Source organism: Nipponia nippon, unplaced genomic scaffold, assembly GCF_047370975.1.
Source record: "Nipponia nippon isolate SJK-2023a ecotype South Korea unplaced genomic scaffold, ASM4737097v1 scaffold_5, whole genome shotgun sequence".
Taxonomy (NCBI): Eukaryota; Metazoa; Chordata; class Aves; order Pelecaniformes; family Threskiornithidae; genus Nipponia; species Nipponia nippon.
The window spans coordinates 21,470,630-21,482,913 of NW_028262369.1; the positions used below are offsets into that span (position 1 = coordinate 21,470,630).

Below are 12,284 nucleotides of genomic sequence, written 5' to 3' on the forward strand. Positions count from 1 at the left end.
CGTGAAAGCCCTCAGACTCCCATGGCCCTACTGCAGGGCTTGCACACAACTGGGTAAATGGTCAACTGGTTCAAAGCTCCCCTTTCCCTCCCCAAAGACAACAGCAGAAACCTCCACTGTCCTTTACCCGTGAAACCCATTGCTAAAGGCACAGCAAGACGACATGCGGGAACGTGCGGGTGTACAGCTGGGACTGTGGTTATGGAGGCTGCCAGGGCTGAGAAGGTAATCAAGAGACAGGCTACAGGGCTGTCCGTGGCAGAACCTGGTCTCTCCAGCTTTTAGCAATTCTATAAACATACTGCACTTTAACAATGTGTATATATATATGTATTTTAACTAACATTTAAAAATAGGTTAGTGAAGCCTTCATGCTTTGGTTAATAAACCGCTGCTGTGAAATTACATCCCCATAGCAGAACTACCAGACATCTGTTGCACATATCGATACCGTTGCACTTATCCATACCATTGCACATTGGTATCTTCTTGGCCACAACAAAACCATACTACGCCACGTTATATATGGAAGGCAAACTTCAAGAGCCACCCCTTGCCAGCTGTCAGCACGGCTGAGGGATTGGACAAGCAGCACAAAGCGGCTGCCAGAGCTCCCCAGGGTGCTCACATCTCCCCAGCTCACCCGTGCCCACGGCCAGTTGTCTCCTCGCAGAAGTTAAGATCTCCCCCCGGACGAGGCACTTGCTGAAAGGATGCCCCATGCCCTCTTGCAGTATTAAAGGATGCCCAGACCAGAACGATAATTAAAAGAAGTGCTGCGCACACGTCTCTACAGGAACAGGAAGCCCATGAGTGTGGTGATGCTTTCTTGACACTTGAAGGCTTCTGTTCAAAGGTATCAGCTGCTGCGAGTTCTAGCACAGACAACTGCACAGGAATGGCAACGGGCAGGCACAAAGCACAAAGAAAAGGCAGCATCCAAGCAATAGCGAAAAGTAGTTCACTTTCATTCAGCTTAATACAAGAAAATATATTTGCTCTGAGAAACAGGAATACAGATTTCAGGTAGGAAAAGTTTGAAAGACATTCACTTATGTGCCAAAATTATGCAGCCATTTGGCATTCAGTGTGAGGTCAGCTCAGACTCTGATGTAATTCAGAGGGAAACTGAAGAAGTTTCAGTTTATTCACCACACAGCTCACTGGGATCTGTACTGCTCATTCGGAAAAAAAATTAATAAAAGAACCTGAAAAGAAACCTGAGAGCAGGCCAGCTCTGCCTACTCCCCTTCTCATTTTCAAGCTGCGCAGTGAGGGGTACAGGAAAATGTTGTGCAGGTTCAGCTCTAGGTAGTGGAAAAACCTCCTTTCTGCAAGAAAAGTTTCTCAGTGGAAGAGGGCTGTAGGAGATACACATCCAAAAATACCTAAGCAGGCCACACCCAGAGGGATTTGTTATTTAACATATAAATAAATGATAACCGGAATTTACTTCTTTCATTCCTGCTGTGGTCTCACATTCCCCACAAAATATGCTATGAAATCTGCATGCATTTTTACACATTGAGTTATTATTTAGTTCTAATTATTAGACAGAAAGAATGGTTTTAGCTGAATCATGGAGCCACCAAAACAAGATTTGTTAGAACTGAAGGGCAGCCTTTAACGTACGGTAGCAAAATTTTACAACATGGCTGATAGAGCTGCTCTCTCCTTGCTGACAGACTTAGCATCCGTACAACTGTGTTCCTCCTTAAAAGTCATCTAGTAAAACTGCTGCTAATTTTTTAACAGAAAAATCATTCTTACTTATCAAATAAATAACTTAAGAGCTTATGACACAGAAACAACAATTTTGCTCCCCCCAGGATCCCAGTGGGGCTGTGGGCTCCTGGAATTGTAAGGACCAGAATTTGTTCACTGCAGAAGACACACATACACTCTTGTATCAAAAACAGGCAATAGGCAAAACCATGTTTAAGAATGACAGTTTCTCAGTGAGCTGGGCAACTCCACCCAGGGAATGTCAAGCCTTTTAATTTTTAAAGCTTCCCTTCCTCTTTTACCAAAACTGCTTGGGGACACACATAAATGCATGACAGAAACATGACTGCTTCTCCTGAAAACATCTTGCTAAGCAAATTCTTCCATGTAAATATTTAGAAAATTTCCCCTTGGAGTCTTGGTCTGATAATATCTTCTTGTGTATCATCTCAAGTAAACTGAATTCCCTGCATGGGAGCACAAAAGGTGCACAGGCATCGAGGTGCTCCAGTAATGGTGACACTGGGGTTACCTGACATGATAAAACATAAAGGCACCAGCCAGTAACGCTGGGGGGAAAAGTGTCAGACAGATGTGACGAGAGTGAGAGCCCACAGCATGGAAGATTTAGATGATACTAAAAGCAGATAACGGGGCAGACAGCATGAGGACAGAGTGGGCTAAGGCTGAGGAAACACAGGAAGATGGTTCCTCCCTTGGAAGTCCCAGCAGCAACTGGTCTCACAACCAGTACACGTGTGGAAGACAATGAGTGGCGCAGATAGCTACAGACACCAAAGAAGAGAGACTATGGGTGAAGAGGAACCTCCTTCTACATAGTAACTGGTATTACAAAGGCCTAGCCTCTGGCAGGGGATTGTCTCATGACATAAATGCAAACAGAGGTGATGGTAACAGTGGAAAATGGGGGTGGAGGTGAAGTGATTGCCAGTGAGTATTAATAATTTCAAGTTCTTACTGCCTAGGGATCTGAATACTTTTAGCTAAAGGCATTGCTTATATTTGAGAAGTAAAATAACCTTCATCACACTTATGGTTTTTTTCTGTTAATTAATTCCTTCATGAGATTAATGACTGCCCTTTTACTTGCCACAATATAAATCAACACCTGGTAACAGGTATTATGCATGGGTAGAAGTAATTGCAAATAAAAGGAAAATGTTCTTGCCAGAAAATTTGAAATGATATACTGACAGTGACAAATGAGAAACACTGCTGAGACTGATCCACAATCCTACAAGAATGACTGAGAGTGCAAAAAGTCAAACAAACTTCATCAACATAAGTGATGAATAAATCCGGAGAGTGAAATTTACTACCTAAAAAAATGCAGCAGTACCTTAAATGCAATTATATAAATATACATAAATGCTCCTGTTTTAGGAACACATGCTGAAACATGAGAAACCCCAGCTCCTGAAGGCCTGGGCCCATCAGGAGAAATCATTTGACATAACAATAGCTACAAAATAAATGCAGGTTAAAAGTGTACATCTTTGATGAAGACACGCTAGGTACACACAAGCAACAGACCTTTCCCTGCACAGAACAATACAGCTGTCGCACGACTCCCTTAAGACGACTCCCACGGCATATGCCCACTGCTTGCCCCCGCAGGCAACCTTCTCACCTTAGTTTGCTGTTACTTTTTAACACATTTTGCTCTTACGTATTTTTGTTTCTGTTGCTAAGCTCAGCTTTCAGTACAGCGCTTTGATTATTCTAAGTATCTCTAGCTAATTTTGTACTACATTTAGCTTCGCTATTTTCTTTGTTTCATTGTTTTTTGAACATACTAGCAATTAAACATGAGTTGCCCATTGTAGACTGCAGAGCTGATAACTCCTGCAGTGCCCGTGCTGGGTAGGAGGGGCAGGGGGGAGCGAAGGAGAGAGGGAGAGAGGCTACCGAAGACATTTCAAACATCCTTGGTTTGCTAACTTCCTTCATGTAACTGATTAAAACACAGTTAACGTCTTAGCCTTGATCAGTGTGAATGGCTTTAAAAACTGTTATAAGCCTTTCAGACAGCTATAATGACTCTCTTCCTTTTGTCAAAAGTAATACTATTTGCTGCCAGTGGTAACACATTTTCCAGGCTTAACAAAAACAGAAACAACCTTGCAGGTTGGTAGAAAACCTTGCAGGTTTGGTAGAAAACCCTCTCCTACATGGACAGCCGTTACGAATGAGGAATTTTTGAAAGGTATGTTCAGGAATAGCCTGCCTTTCTTTTTAAAAAGTTCACTGGAATACAGGAAATATTTGTTGCAGAAACAAAAAAGAAAACAAAAAGCTGAGATTTCTCTGTAAATTATGCAGATGCTTCCATGATCCAGTAGTGGATCCAGTAGTGGCTGTTTTTCATGTGAGTGCATTCAAAAATGCTGAGGCAGCGAAAGAGAGGCAAAAATATTGCCAGTTACAATTCTGTCAAAAAATGTGACTATATAGCTCCTTACACCAGTGCCACATCAGCTGCAAAGATGAAAATTATAAACGTCTTGCTTTGTCATATACTTACGCTTGTGAAACTGATTGTAAAGTTCCTTTCTCCCTGCACCTTCTTGTGCTGTTAGTGTGGAAAAGCTGGATAGGATGTAAGGATTATTTTTATTTTAGAGTTTAAATTGTGGCACCTGGATCATTCCTGTAACAGACTGTAAGCATTAACCCTTTCCTGCAGTGCCATTCCCTCCCAGAAGGCTGGTGCTGGCATCCACGTGCCTTATTCAGTATCCCTGGGGAGGGAGCAGAAACTGCCAGGCAAAATGAAGGACAGTCCGGCTCCTTGCTGTGCTATGGTCCCTCTGCTCTCAGTGCGTTCCCTGGGTTTAATTCAGCTCCCCGCCAGTGGCAGGGGGGTTGTTGGACAGCACACCCCAGTGCCTCTTTTTCACATCCTCAGTTTGTTTTCAAACAGCTTTATTCCTTCCTTCTGAGACCAGCTTTCAAAAGAACTGCAAGTAACACTGTTCTAAATCAATATTAAAGTACCATAACAACAAAACTAGCAGTTAGCTTGTACTGAAAACAATATCATTGTACTTGTAAGAGGCAAAGACTCAGTTCAGTTACAAAGCAGTTAAATCCATCCATACCTGGAGGATCTTATCGCCAGGCTGGAGCAGGCTGGATGCTGGTCCGTCAGGCTGAACCCTAGTAACAAAGATACCCTATAAGTCAGAAGTAACAGAGGTTAGGATGCTATTACCGAGAACTAGTTCCCAAAATACAGGTGTCTCCCTAACTGGTGTCTCGGGGTTTTATATACTCTGGCAATGATCTAAATACTAAACTCTTTCTTTAATCTGTTTGTAATCAAACAGTAGTACGGGTTTGTAGCAGCTCTCTGTGACCTTCGGCTTGTTATCACCCGATACAAATATAATTGCGGGTCATTTGAAACTAAGATGCCACGTCACAAAATAATGTCCAATTTGAATAGGGCAAGAGTAACAGGGTTACCAGGAGAATAAGTAAAATGGAGCAAGCATTAATTTATTAGAATAATGTGTACCATAATGTATACAGTAATCTTTGTTTACTTCTTCCAGGAAAAAAAAAAGTTTAAAACAATTTCTAAAAAGCAGTCTTGATATTCAGCCCTTAAGATATTCAGTACAATGGTCTGTAGAACTGTCACTTAATCCAGTGTCTGAGGAGCGAATGACTTTGAAAGGGGAAAAATTATTAAGTAACAAAGGATATTTTTAAATTTGTTATCAGAATTTCAGTAAAATATGTTCATAAAATCCAAAACCAAAGATTGAGTTCCTAGATGATGAACACATTTCAAATATTTCCCATACAGCTCATGCAGTCCTGTACTGCTGTACCCTTAGTCTCACTTTTTCCCTGCTGTGCTCACCCTGCTGCCGAGGGTGAATACCTTTAAACAGACTCTAGAACTGGGCATAGACTAAATTTTAGCCATTTACATTGCTCCCAGAGACACCAGAGAAACTCCCTGCTTGGTATCGTCATGCAAATCATGTGCGTCCTTTAGGGATTTTATAGCCTTCTGGAGCAAGGCACTGTCCAGTATTTCTGTTAACCTTATAAAAACCTCAGCTCCTTGAGAGCAGAGTGATGGGCTGCTTCTATTTCATCCACGTGCCATTAACTTGTGACACAAGCCTGCCATTCAAAATGACTGATTGCTTCTGTGCTTTCTACCGCTTTTCCTGTCCTTTCCTCTCACCACAGTACCGTCAGCGTGTCAGGACAAGGGTATATCACTATGCAGAAGAGTGCTCACTGCCATCCCCACTGATTTCATCTTATAGACAGAATGGTACCATATGCGTGACTTAAAACCATCACAAATGACTGGCATGTATGATGAGAGACAATATCACCCCTCTTATCACTTCTGTGATATTTAAAACATGATAAATCTGATTTAACAGTGTGGGAAGCAATGTTTCAGAGTAACAAGACATAAAAAAACTTTGAACTATTAATTCCTTCAATATAACCACCCTATCACTCCCTTAGTACATAATTTTGCATTTCTCTTATTGGTAAAATTAAGTCTATCTACAGCTGTTATTGCACTGCATGTCTAACTGGTGCAGACACATTCACAGTGGGATATAGACTCTTCTTTAATAATTTCAGGCAAGTGATAGACAGTGGAAGTATAGCTTAATTCTAACATCATCAAACTGTGGAAAAAAAGACCATGATGGTATAAAGTGTAATCCCAGTGTGCAGTCTCAAAGAAGGACACCATAAATGAGTATGTTTGAAGGGGTAGTCGTTAAAATGCCTGACGGTTATGTACATTTAATGGAACTATTCTTGAAGTTCAAAACAGGGATTATCAATGAGAAAATTGAAAGGAATTAAATTGTGTTAGATTGCTATTTCCAATCATATTTTACATTTCCAATTAGCTTTCCGTTGTAATTCAGAGTGGTGGGGAAATTATTTTTTTAATTTGCACGCAGATCTCAAATTTTTGAGAAGAGATTAAAAGATAGTTTTAATTTCATCTTTTGCCAAACACTCTCAATATTTATGGAAGTTATGACTGCTGCTTAAAGCTGAATCCAGTATTATCAAAGAATAGAAGAATATGTTTAACAAAGAGGTACCTATAGTACTTGTTTTTCAACAAACTCCAGTCAGTTTTACCGCACAGAACAGATAGTCTAAGAGTCCATTTCCTAATCCTAAAGCCCCAGTGTAGCTAATAATTACCAGATGTTGTATTTTTACTAGGCTTCCTTTTACGGTAAAGAGATTTATCAACCTCTTAAATGTGTAATTCCCAGAATGAATACTGATTCTCCCTGACCATCATGTACCATAATGGTGTGATTTTTAATTAGCATTACAGAACAGAAGACTGCTTGCCATGGTGTTTGTAAGGCACTGCTGATCTCCAGACCAGTTTGCAGGCCAAGCCAATTTTATCTGATACAGCTGCTATAAACCCTGGCATTTCAGCTACCTAGTGATGCTATTACTGGTTTAATATTCCCTCTAATAACTTCAGTGAAAGTTTAATCAGGGCCTATATTGACTCTTAAAGAAAAAAGTGAGAGAGATGATTCTCCAGAAAACAGTCTCAAAAAATATCTTATACATGGAATATAAGGCAGACACCTGCATGATTTCTGTTTTGATTCTCTCGTCTTCATTAACCAGAAAAAAGAAGCAAACAACACTCCCCTAACAAAAAAAAAGCCAAGTATGGGAAAAATTATTTCCATTATCACAACAGAACCACATAAAAGTTTCAATGATATTATCTATGTCTCCACTATATGCCACTCTAAAATAAGGACCATTTAGAGAGAAATTTATAACTTACCTTATCAGAAGGTTTGAATGGATTTCCTTGCCCACTTATTCCACCACTGATACTAAAACCAAGGCCAGGATTCTTCTCTATTCTCACACAAAACTAGGTTAAAAAGAAATGGCAAGATAAGTCAATGCCAACATTAAAGCCTAACTAAACAATGGCATCTTCTTCTCATATATCCCATTTCACCAATAACGAGATGAGTTGACCCTCTCAAAAGCTGTATTGAACAATACAATAAAAGTAGTAGAATATGGTTATAAACTGAAAGTATATTCATGATTTTAGCATGCTGCAATGATACCATAATATTCACAGTGCAGCATGTATTTTGCATATATATTAAAATTTTATTTTCAAGGAGGGAAAAAAACCCCACTCTTTAGACATGTGAGAGAGCAGTTCACCTTGGCCAAATTTTTCACTTAAACTTTGTGATAAAACTGTCAGTGAGGCTTCATCTTGTGCACTTTTATTTTTCCAGAAGGTGTCACACGTGCAGCATCCCCAGGTGCTATGCTCAGGACAAACCCAAGGAATAAGTACTCTGAAGCTCAGAGATCTTCAGACCATTGTCAGTACCAGGGCCACAGCCCTGATAGCCTGCACTGAACACCAACCACTTTTACAAGTGCCTTACTGCAGGAAACAGTGCTGAATCTTATCTTTTAGTCAGGATGACTCTAAATGGCATTGGGTAATTGAATATAAAATAAAAATGATTTCAGTGTAGCTTAATGACTGCTCATTGAGCCAGTCTGAGCATCTACTGTGAGCCACACAAGCAATTGCTTCTGAATCTCAATGCTATACTCGGGGACTTAATTCAGGCAGCTACTTGTGTGGGTCGTCCAACACTTTACACAAGAGAAAGGTTTATTAATGATTCTGAACCTTATTCTGCAAGTCAGGTGCCTCAAACAGTTACTGCAGTCATTAAGGCCAAATATAACGAGGATAGGACCACTTAATGAAGAAACTCATCAGCACCCATTTTGTTAGACTGGGGGCACTGGAGCTATAGCTGGCCTTTCACAGGGCTAAACTGGAGCAGCCGAAACAAACCTGAGAAAATCAGCATCATGTCAAAGATGCTGCACTGTTAGCACTGAACTAGGTTACTGGGGAATTGTCAGAAATTGCTAATTAATGCAGTATGACCCAGTGATGTCAGCTCTGTTCAGGAATTTCAATGCCAAATTGTGTTGCTTGGTCAATCCAAGAAAAAAATGGTATCAGTCCCTGGTGCTGGGGAAGAGGACAGACCTGCTCACCTGCCTCCAGCTCAACCATACCTCCCCCATGCTGTCTGGCTCAGCTGCCCTCTGTTATTGCCCTAGGCTCAAGGCAGAAAAAAACAGAAAGTTTTTGTTAAAGTGTTATTTTATAGACACACTTTCTCACCTGCTCCTGATATGCATCCGTACTTCTCTGACCCTTGGTTTGGATTAAACATCGCCCTGTCTGAGGTGCTCGAGAGCTCTGCGAAGAGGGAATCTGAATGGGGAGTGGTGGCTGAAACTGCTGAATGGTGACTTTATTCATGTTTCCTTCATATTGCTGCTCGCGGCTCCGATGCTGCAGGCTTTGTGATCCCATTAAAGTCTGGATATGGCTACCTGCCTGTGGGTAACGTAACCCGTTAGGCCAGAAATTCAGGAAGCTGAAAAGAAGCAATTATTACAACTTACAGAGTCAAGTAAAAGCAAACCTCTTAAATCATATCAGAGGTTTGCCTTTTGACCACAGCTGGAAACAACCGTGATTAAAAGCAGCAAGGATATGCCTACTGCATTTAGTGACCTTAGGAGGTTTAAGGTAAATTAGCCGTATACAGTAGGTTTTATAAACAGAAAATATTTTTTTCCTCATGTCATGATATATGCTTCTGCTCCAAATGTTTTGTGAACTGAAAACATTTAATAAATTGAAGTAGGGTGGATTATTCATCACAGCACACTCTGAAGATACTGGAATGTTGTTTTTTTTTTTTCTGAGGGTAGTTTGGAATAAGATTTGTAACCCAAATACAGCTATTGGCCAGTATTGTACACTGTGTACGGAAAGCATAATCAATTAAATCCTATTTATGCCTTGTCCTAGGAACCAATGTGGTTTTTACAAAATGTAACTAATCAAATTATCACGTGTCTATGACAATATCTACTGATTTGAAGCTTTAATATTTTGTAAATATAAGTGAAATAGTGCATTTACATTGAATTGGCCTTTTGATATTTTCAGAAAAAAAAGGATGACTGCTATCATTCTTCTATGCCATCCATCCCCATTGCCTTTCACGTTTGCAGGTGAGGTTTGCTTTCTGTATTCTGTTCTTGACATGGTAAAGTTGCATACTTGCTTACTCTTCAATATACAGTCTCTATTTAGGCACATGAATTACATAAACATTTGAGGCAAATCTTCGCAAAATAAATGCAGCTGAGATAATTTTATACTTTTCATATTTACAGGATTCAGACGTTGTTGCTTATAAATAATCACATGCAGCTTAGCAGTAAGGGAACAAGCAAAATTCATGCTCCATTGTATGATCAAATATTATTACCTCCACGAAATCCCACACCATTGCTACTGAGAGTTTTCAGATTATATGCACCCATCAACCAGTGCTATTATCTGAACAGCCCGAATATGAAAGAGCATTATGATTGCATGTTGCAATATCTACAAGTCTCTATGGGCAAAATAGACCTATTTAAACGACATTTCACATTAAATTTACACCAGCCAACAACACAATCACATCTCGTCATGAAGGTCTAATCCTCAGTACTACTGAACATTTATGATCCTGGTGGAAGAGTCACCAATTGTGATACTGTGTTTTAGACAAGATTAAATTTAATACAGCAAAAGATCAAAACATTTCTTACCCGTTGGCCAATCACCTGGCCTCGGAAGTTACAGCAGCCAGGACATTAGAAATAATTGCTTGTTGCCACAGCAAAAATACACCTTAACGGATTTCCAAGATTTGTCTGCACAACATATCATTAATACAGATGCAGTTGGAGCTACTCATGTCACTGAACACAGAATCCCAGCAAGACATGCAGTGACTGTGAGCAAAACTGATCTGCTCTGTCTTATTTTTTTGCTGACTACATTTGAAGAAAGACACTAGGTAGAATACATGTCTGACAGTTCTTCGTTTTAGTACAAGAGGGATAGTCTCAAGGTGAGTAATGACAGAGAAATCTCTTGCTCCTTGTGCCCAAATCTTCAGTCCCCAAACTCTTCTTAAAACACAGCTCACCTGTGTATGTAAAAGCACTTTCCAAGAATTCCAATAGCCTGGTGAAGTCAGTTTGTACTGTGAACATCCCACTTTACAGGTCAGAGAGATCTTTAATTCATCCAAGATCAGAAGGGAAAGAAACGCTCAAGACAGACTTTTTAGCTATTCATTAACTCCCTAGCAGCAACAAGCCATGCCTGCAGCGGATTGCTGAATCCGTGCCACCTTGCACTGCGGAGATGCAAGGTGAGCAGGTGACCATGTGCAGCACAGTTCTGTACTCCATGTCATGTCAGATACTCATCACAGGAGGATCCAAAAAAAGCAGAATATCATAAATTCTGCTATTTGCCCCAGATATAATCCCATAGCCACCACAGCAGTCCACACCAGGTGCGCTGTCTGCCTCAGAGGAAGATGTCTATTTCAAACACAAAAAAAAAATTGCGCTTCTTCACTGAAAAGCCTCAAATCTTTATCAGGTTAAAAGAAAGACCTCTGTATTGAAGAGCAGATGCTGGCAATGAAACAGAAAGAGCCTCCAACCTCTCAGTTGTGGCTAACGGAACTACTCCCAAGTCAGAAACGGAAAGAAATGGTGACTCAGACACTTTTGTACGTCCCAGTTCTGGGGCAGCTGCCTGCTCCAGTTCCATAGCATATGCTCCTTCCACATCCACCAAGACCATTACAGTCCACACAGGGATCTCCAAGAGTTTGCATGGCTTCAGCCGTCATGTGGGCTGCTGCAATCCTGCAGCAGAAGAGGCCAACTAACATAGTCCTACGCATTCCCAAATCTGTGTAGCTCATCCTCTTAGAGGGTCATCACCCTGCACCCAGGTTGCCTGATGTCTGTTCATTTTCCATCTTCATTCTCACTCTTCAACCTCTCTTTTTCATAAGGAGTGATTTCCAGGTTCCCTTTTGATGATGCCCTGCCACACTTCTACCCCTTCCCTTTTTATGGAGGAGCAGTTAACTCAGAATACAACTGATTTAATCAGTCATGTAGCTGACTTGTTGACATGTGTCCTGGGTTTGGCTGGGATAGAGTTAATTTTCTTCCTAGTAGCTGGTATAGTGCTGTTTTTTGGATTTAGGATGACAATAATGTTGGTAACACCCTGATGTTTTAGTTGTTGCTAAGTAGTGCTTACACTGGTCAGGGACTTTTCCGCTTCCCATGCTCTGCCAGGTGCCCAAGAGGCTGGGAGGGGGCACAGCCAGGACAGCTGACTCCGACTGGCCCCAGGGCTATTCCATGCCGTATGACATCACGCTCAGCTGTAAACTGGGGGGAGTTGGCTGGGGCGCAGTGATCACTGCTCAGGGACTGGCTGGGCATCGGTCAGCGGGTGGTGAGCAATTGCATTGTGCGTCACTTGTTTTGTGTATTCTTTTATTATTATTTTCTCTTCCTCTGCTGTCCTATTAAACTGTCTTTATCTCAACGCA

The 12,284-nt window shown here is 40.9% G+C and overlaps 1 protein-coding gene across 7 annotated transcripts in view; it reads right to left on the reverse strand.

Annotated features, from left to right (window-relative positions):
* LRRC7 (leucine rich repeat containing 7) overlaps positions 1–12,284 on the reverse strand; it is a 183,567-nt gene that overhangs the window by 8,058 nt on the left and 163,225 nt on the right. For 3 of the 7 annotated variants that reach the window (XM_087731928.1, XM_087731926.1, XM_087731925.1), the window contains 3 exons: positions 8,969–9,187; positions 7,571–7,663; positions 4,848–4,922 (listed from right to left, as the gene is read on the reverse strand). In XM_087731928.1, the coding sequence (XP_087588054.1) occupies positions 4,848–4,922; positions 7,571–7,663; positions 8,969–9,187 (387 nt within the window). Of the gene's footprint in view, positions 1–4,847; positions 4,923–7,570; positions 7,664–8,968; positions 9,228–12,284 lie in introns of those variants that run through there. The other 4 variants (XM_087731927.1, XR_015698796.1, XM_087731929.1 and 1 more) reach the window with 4 other exon arrangements.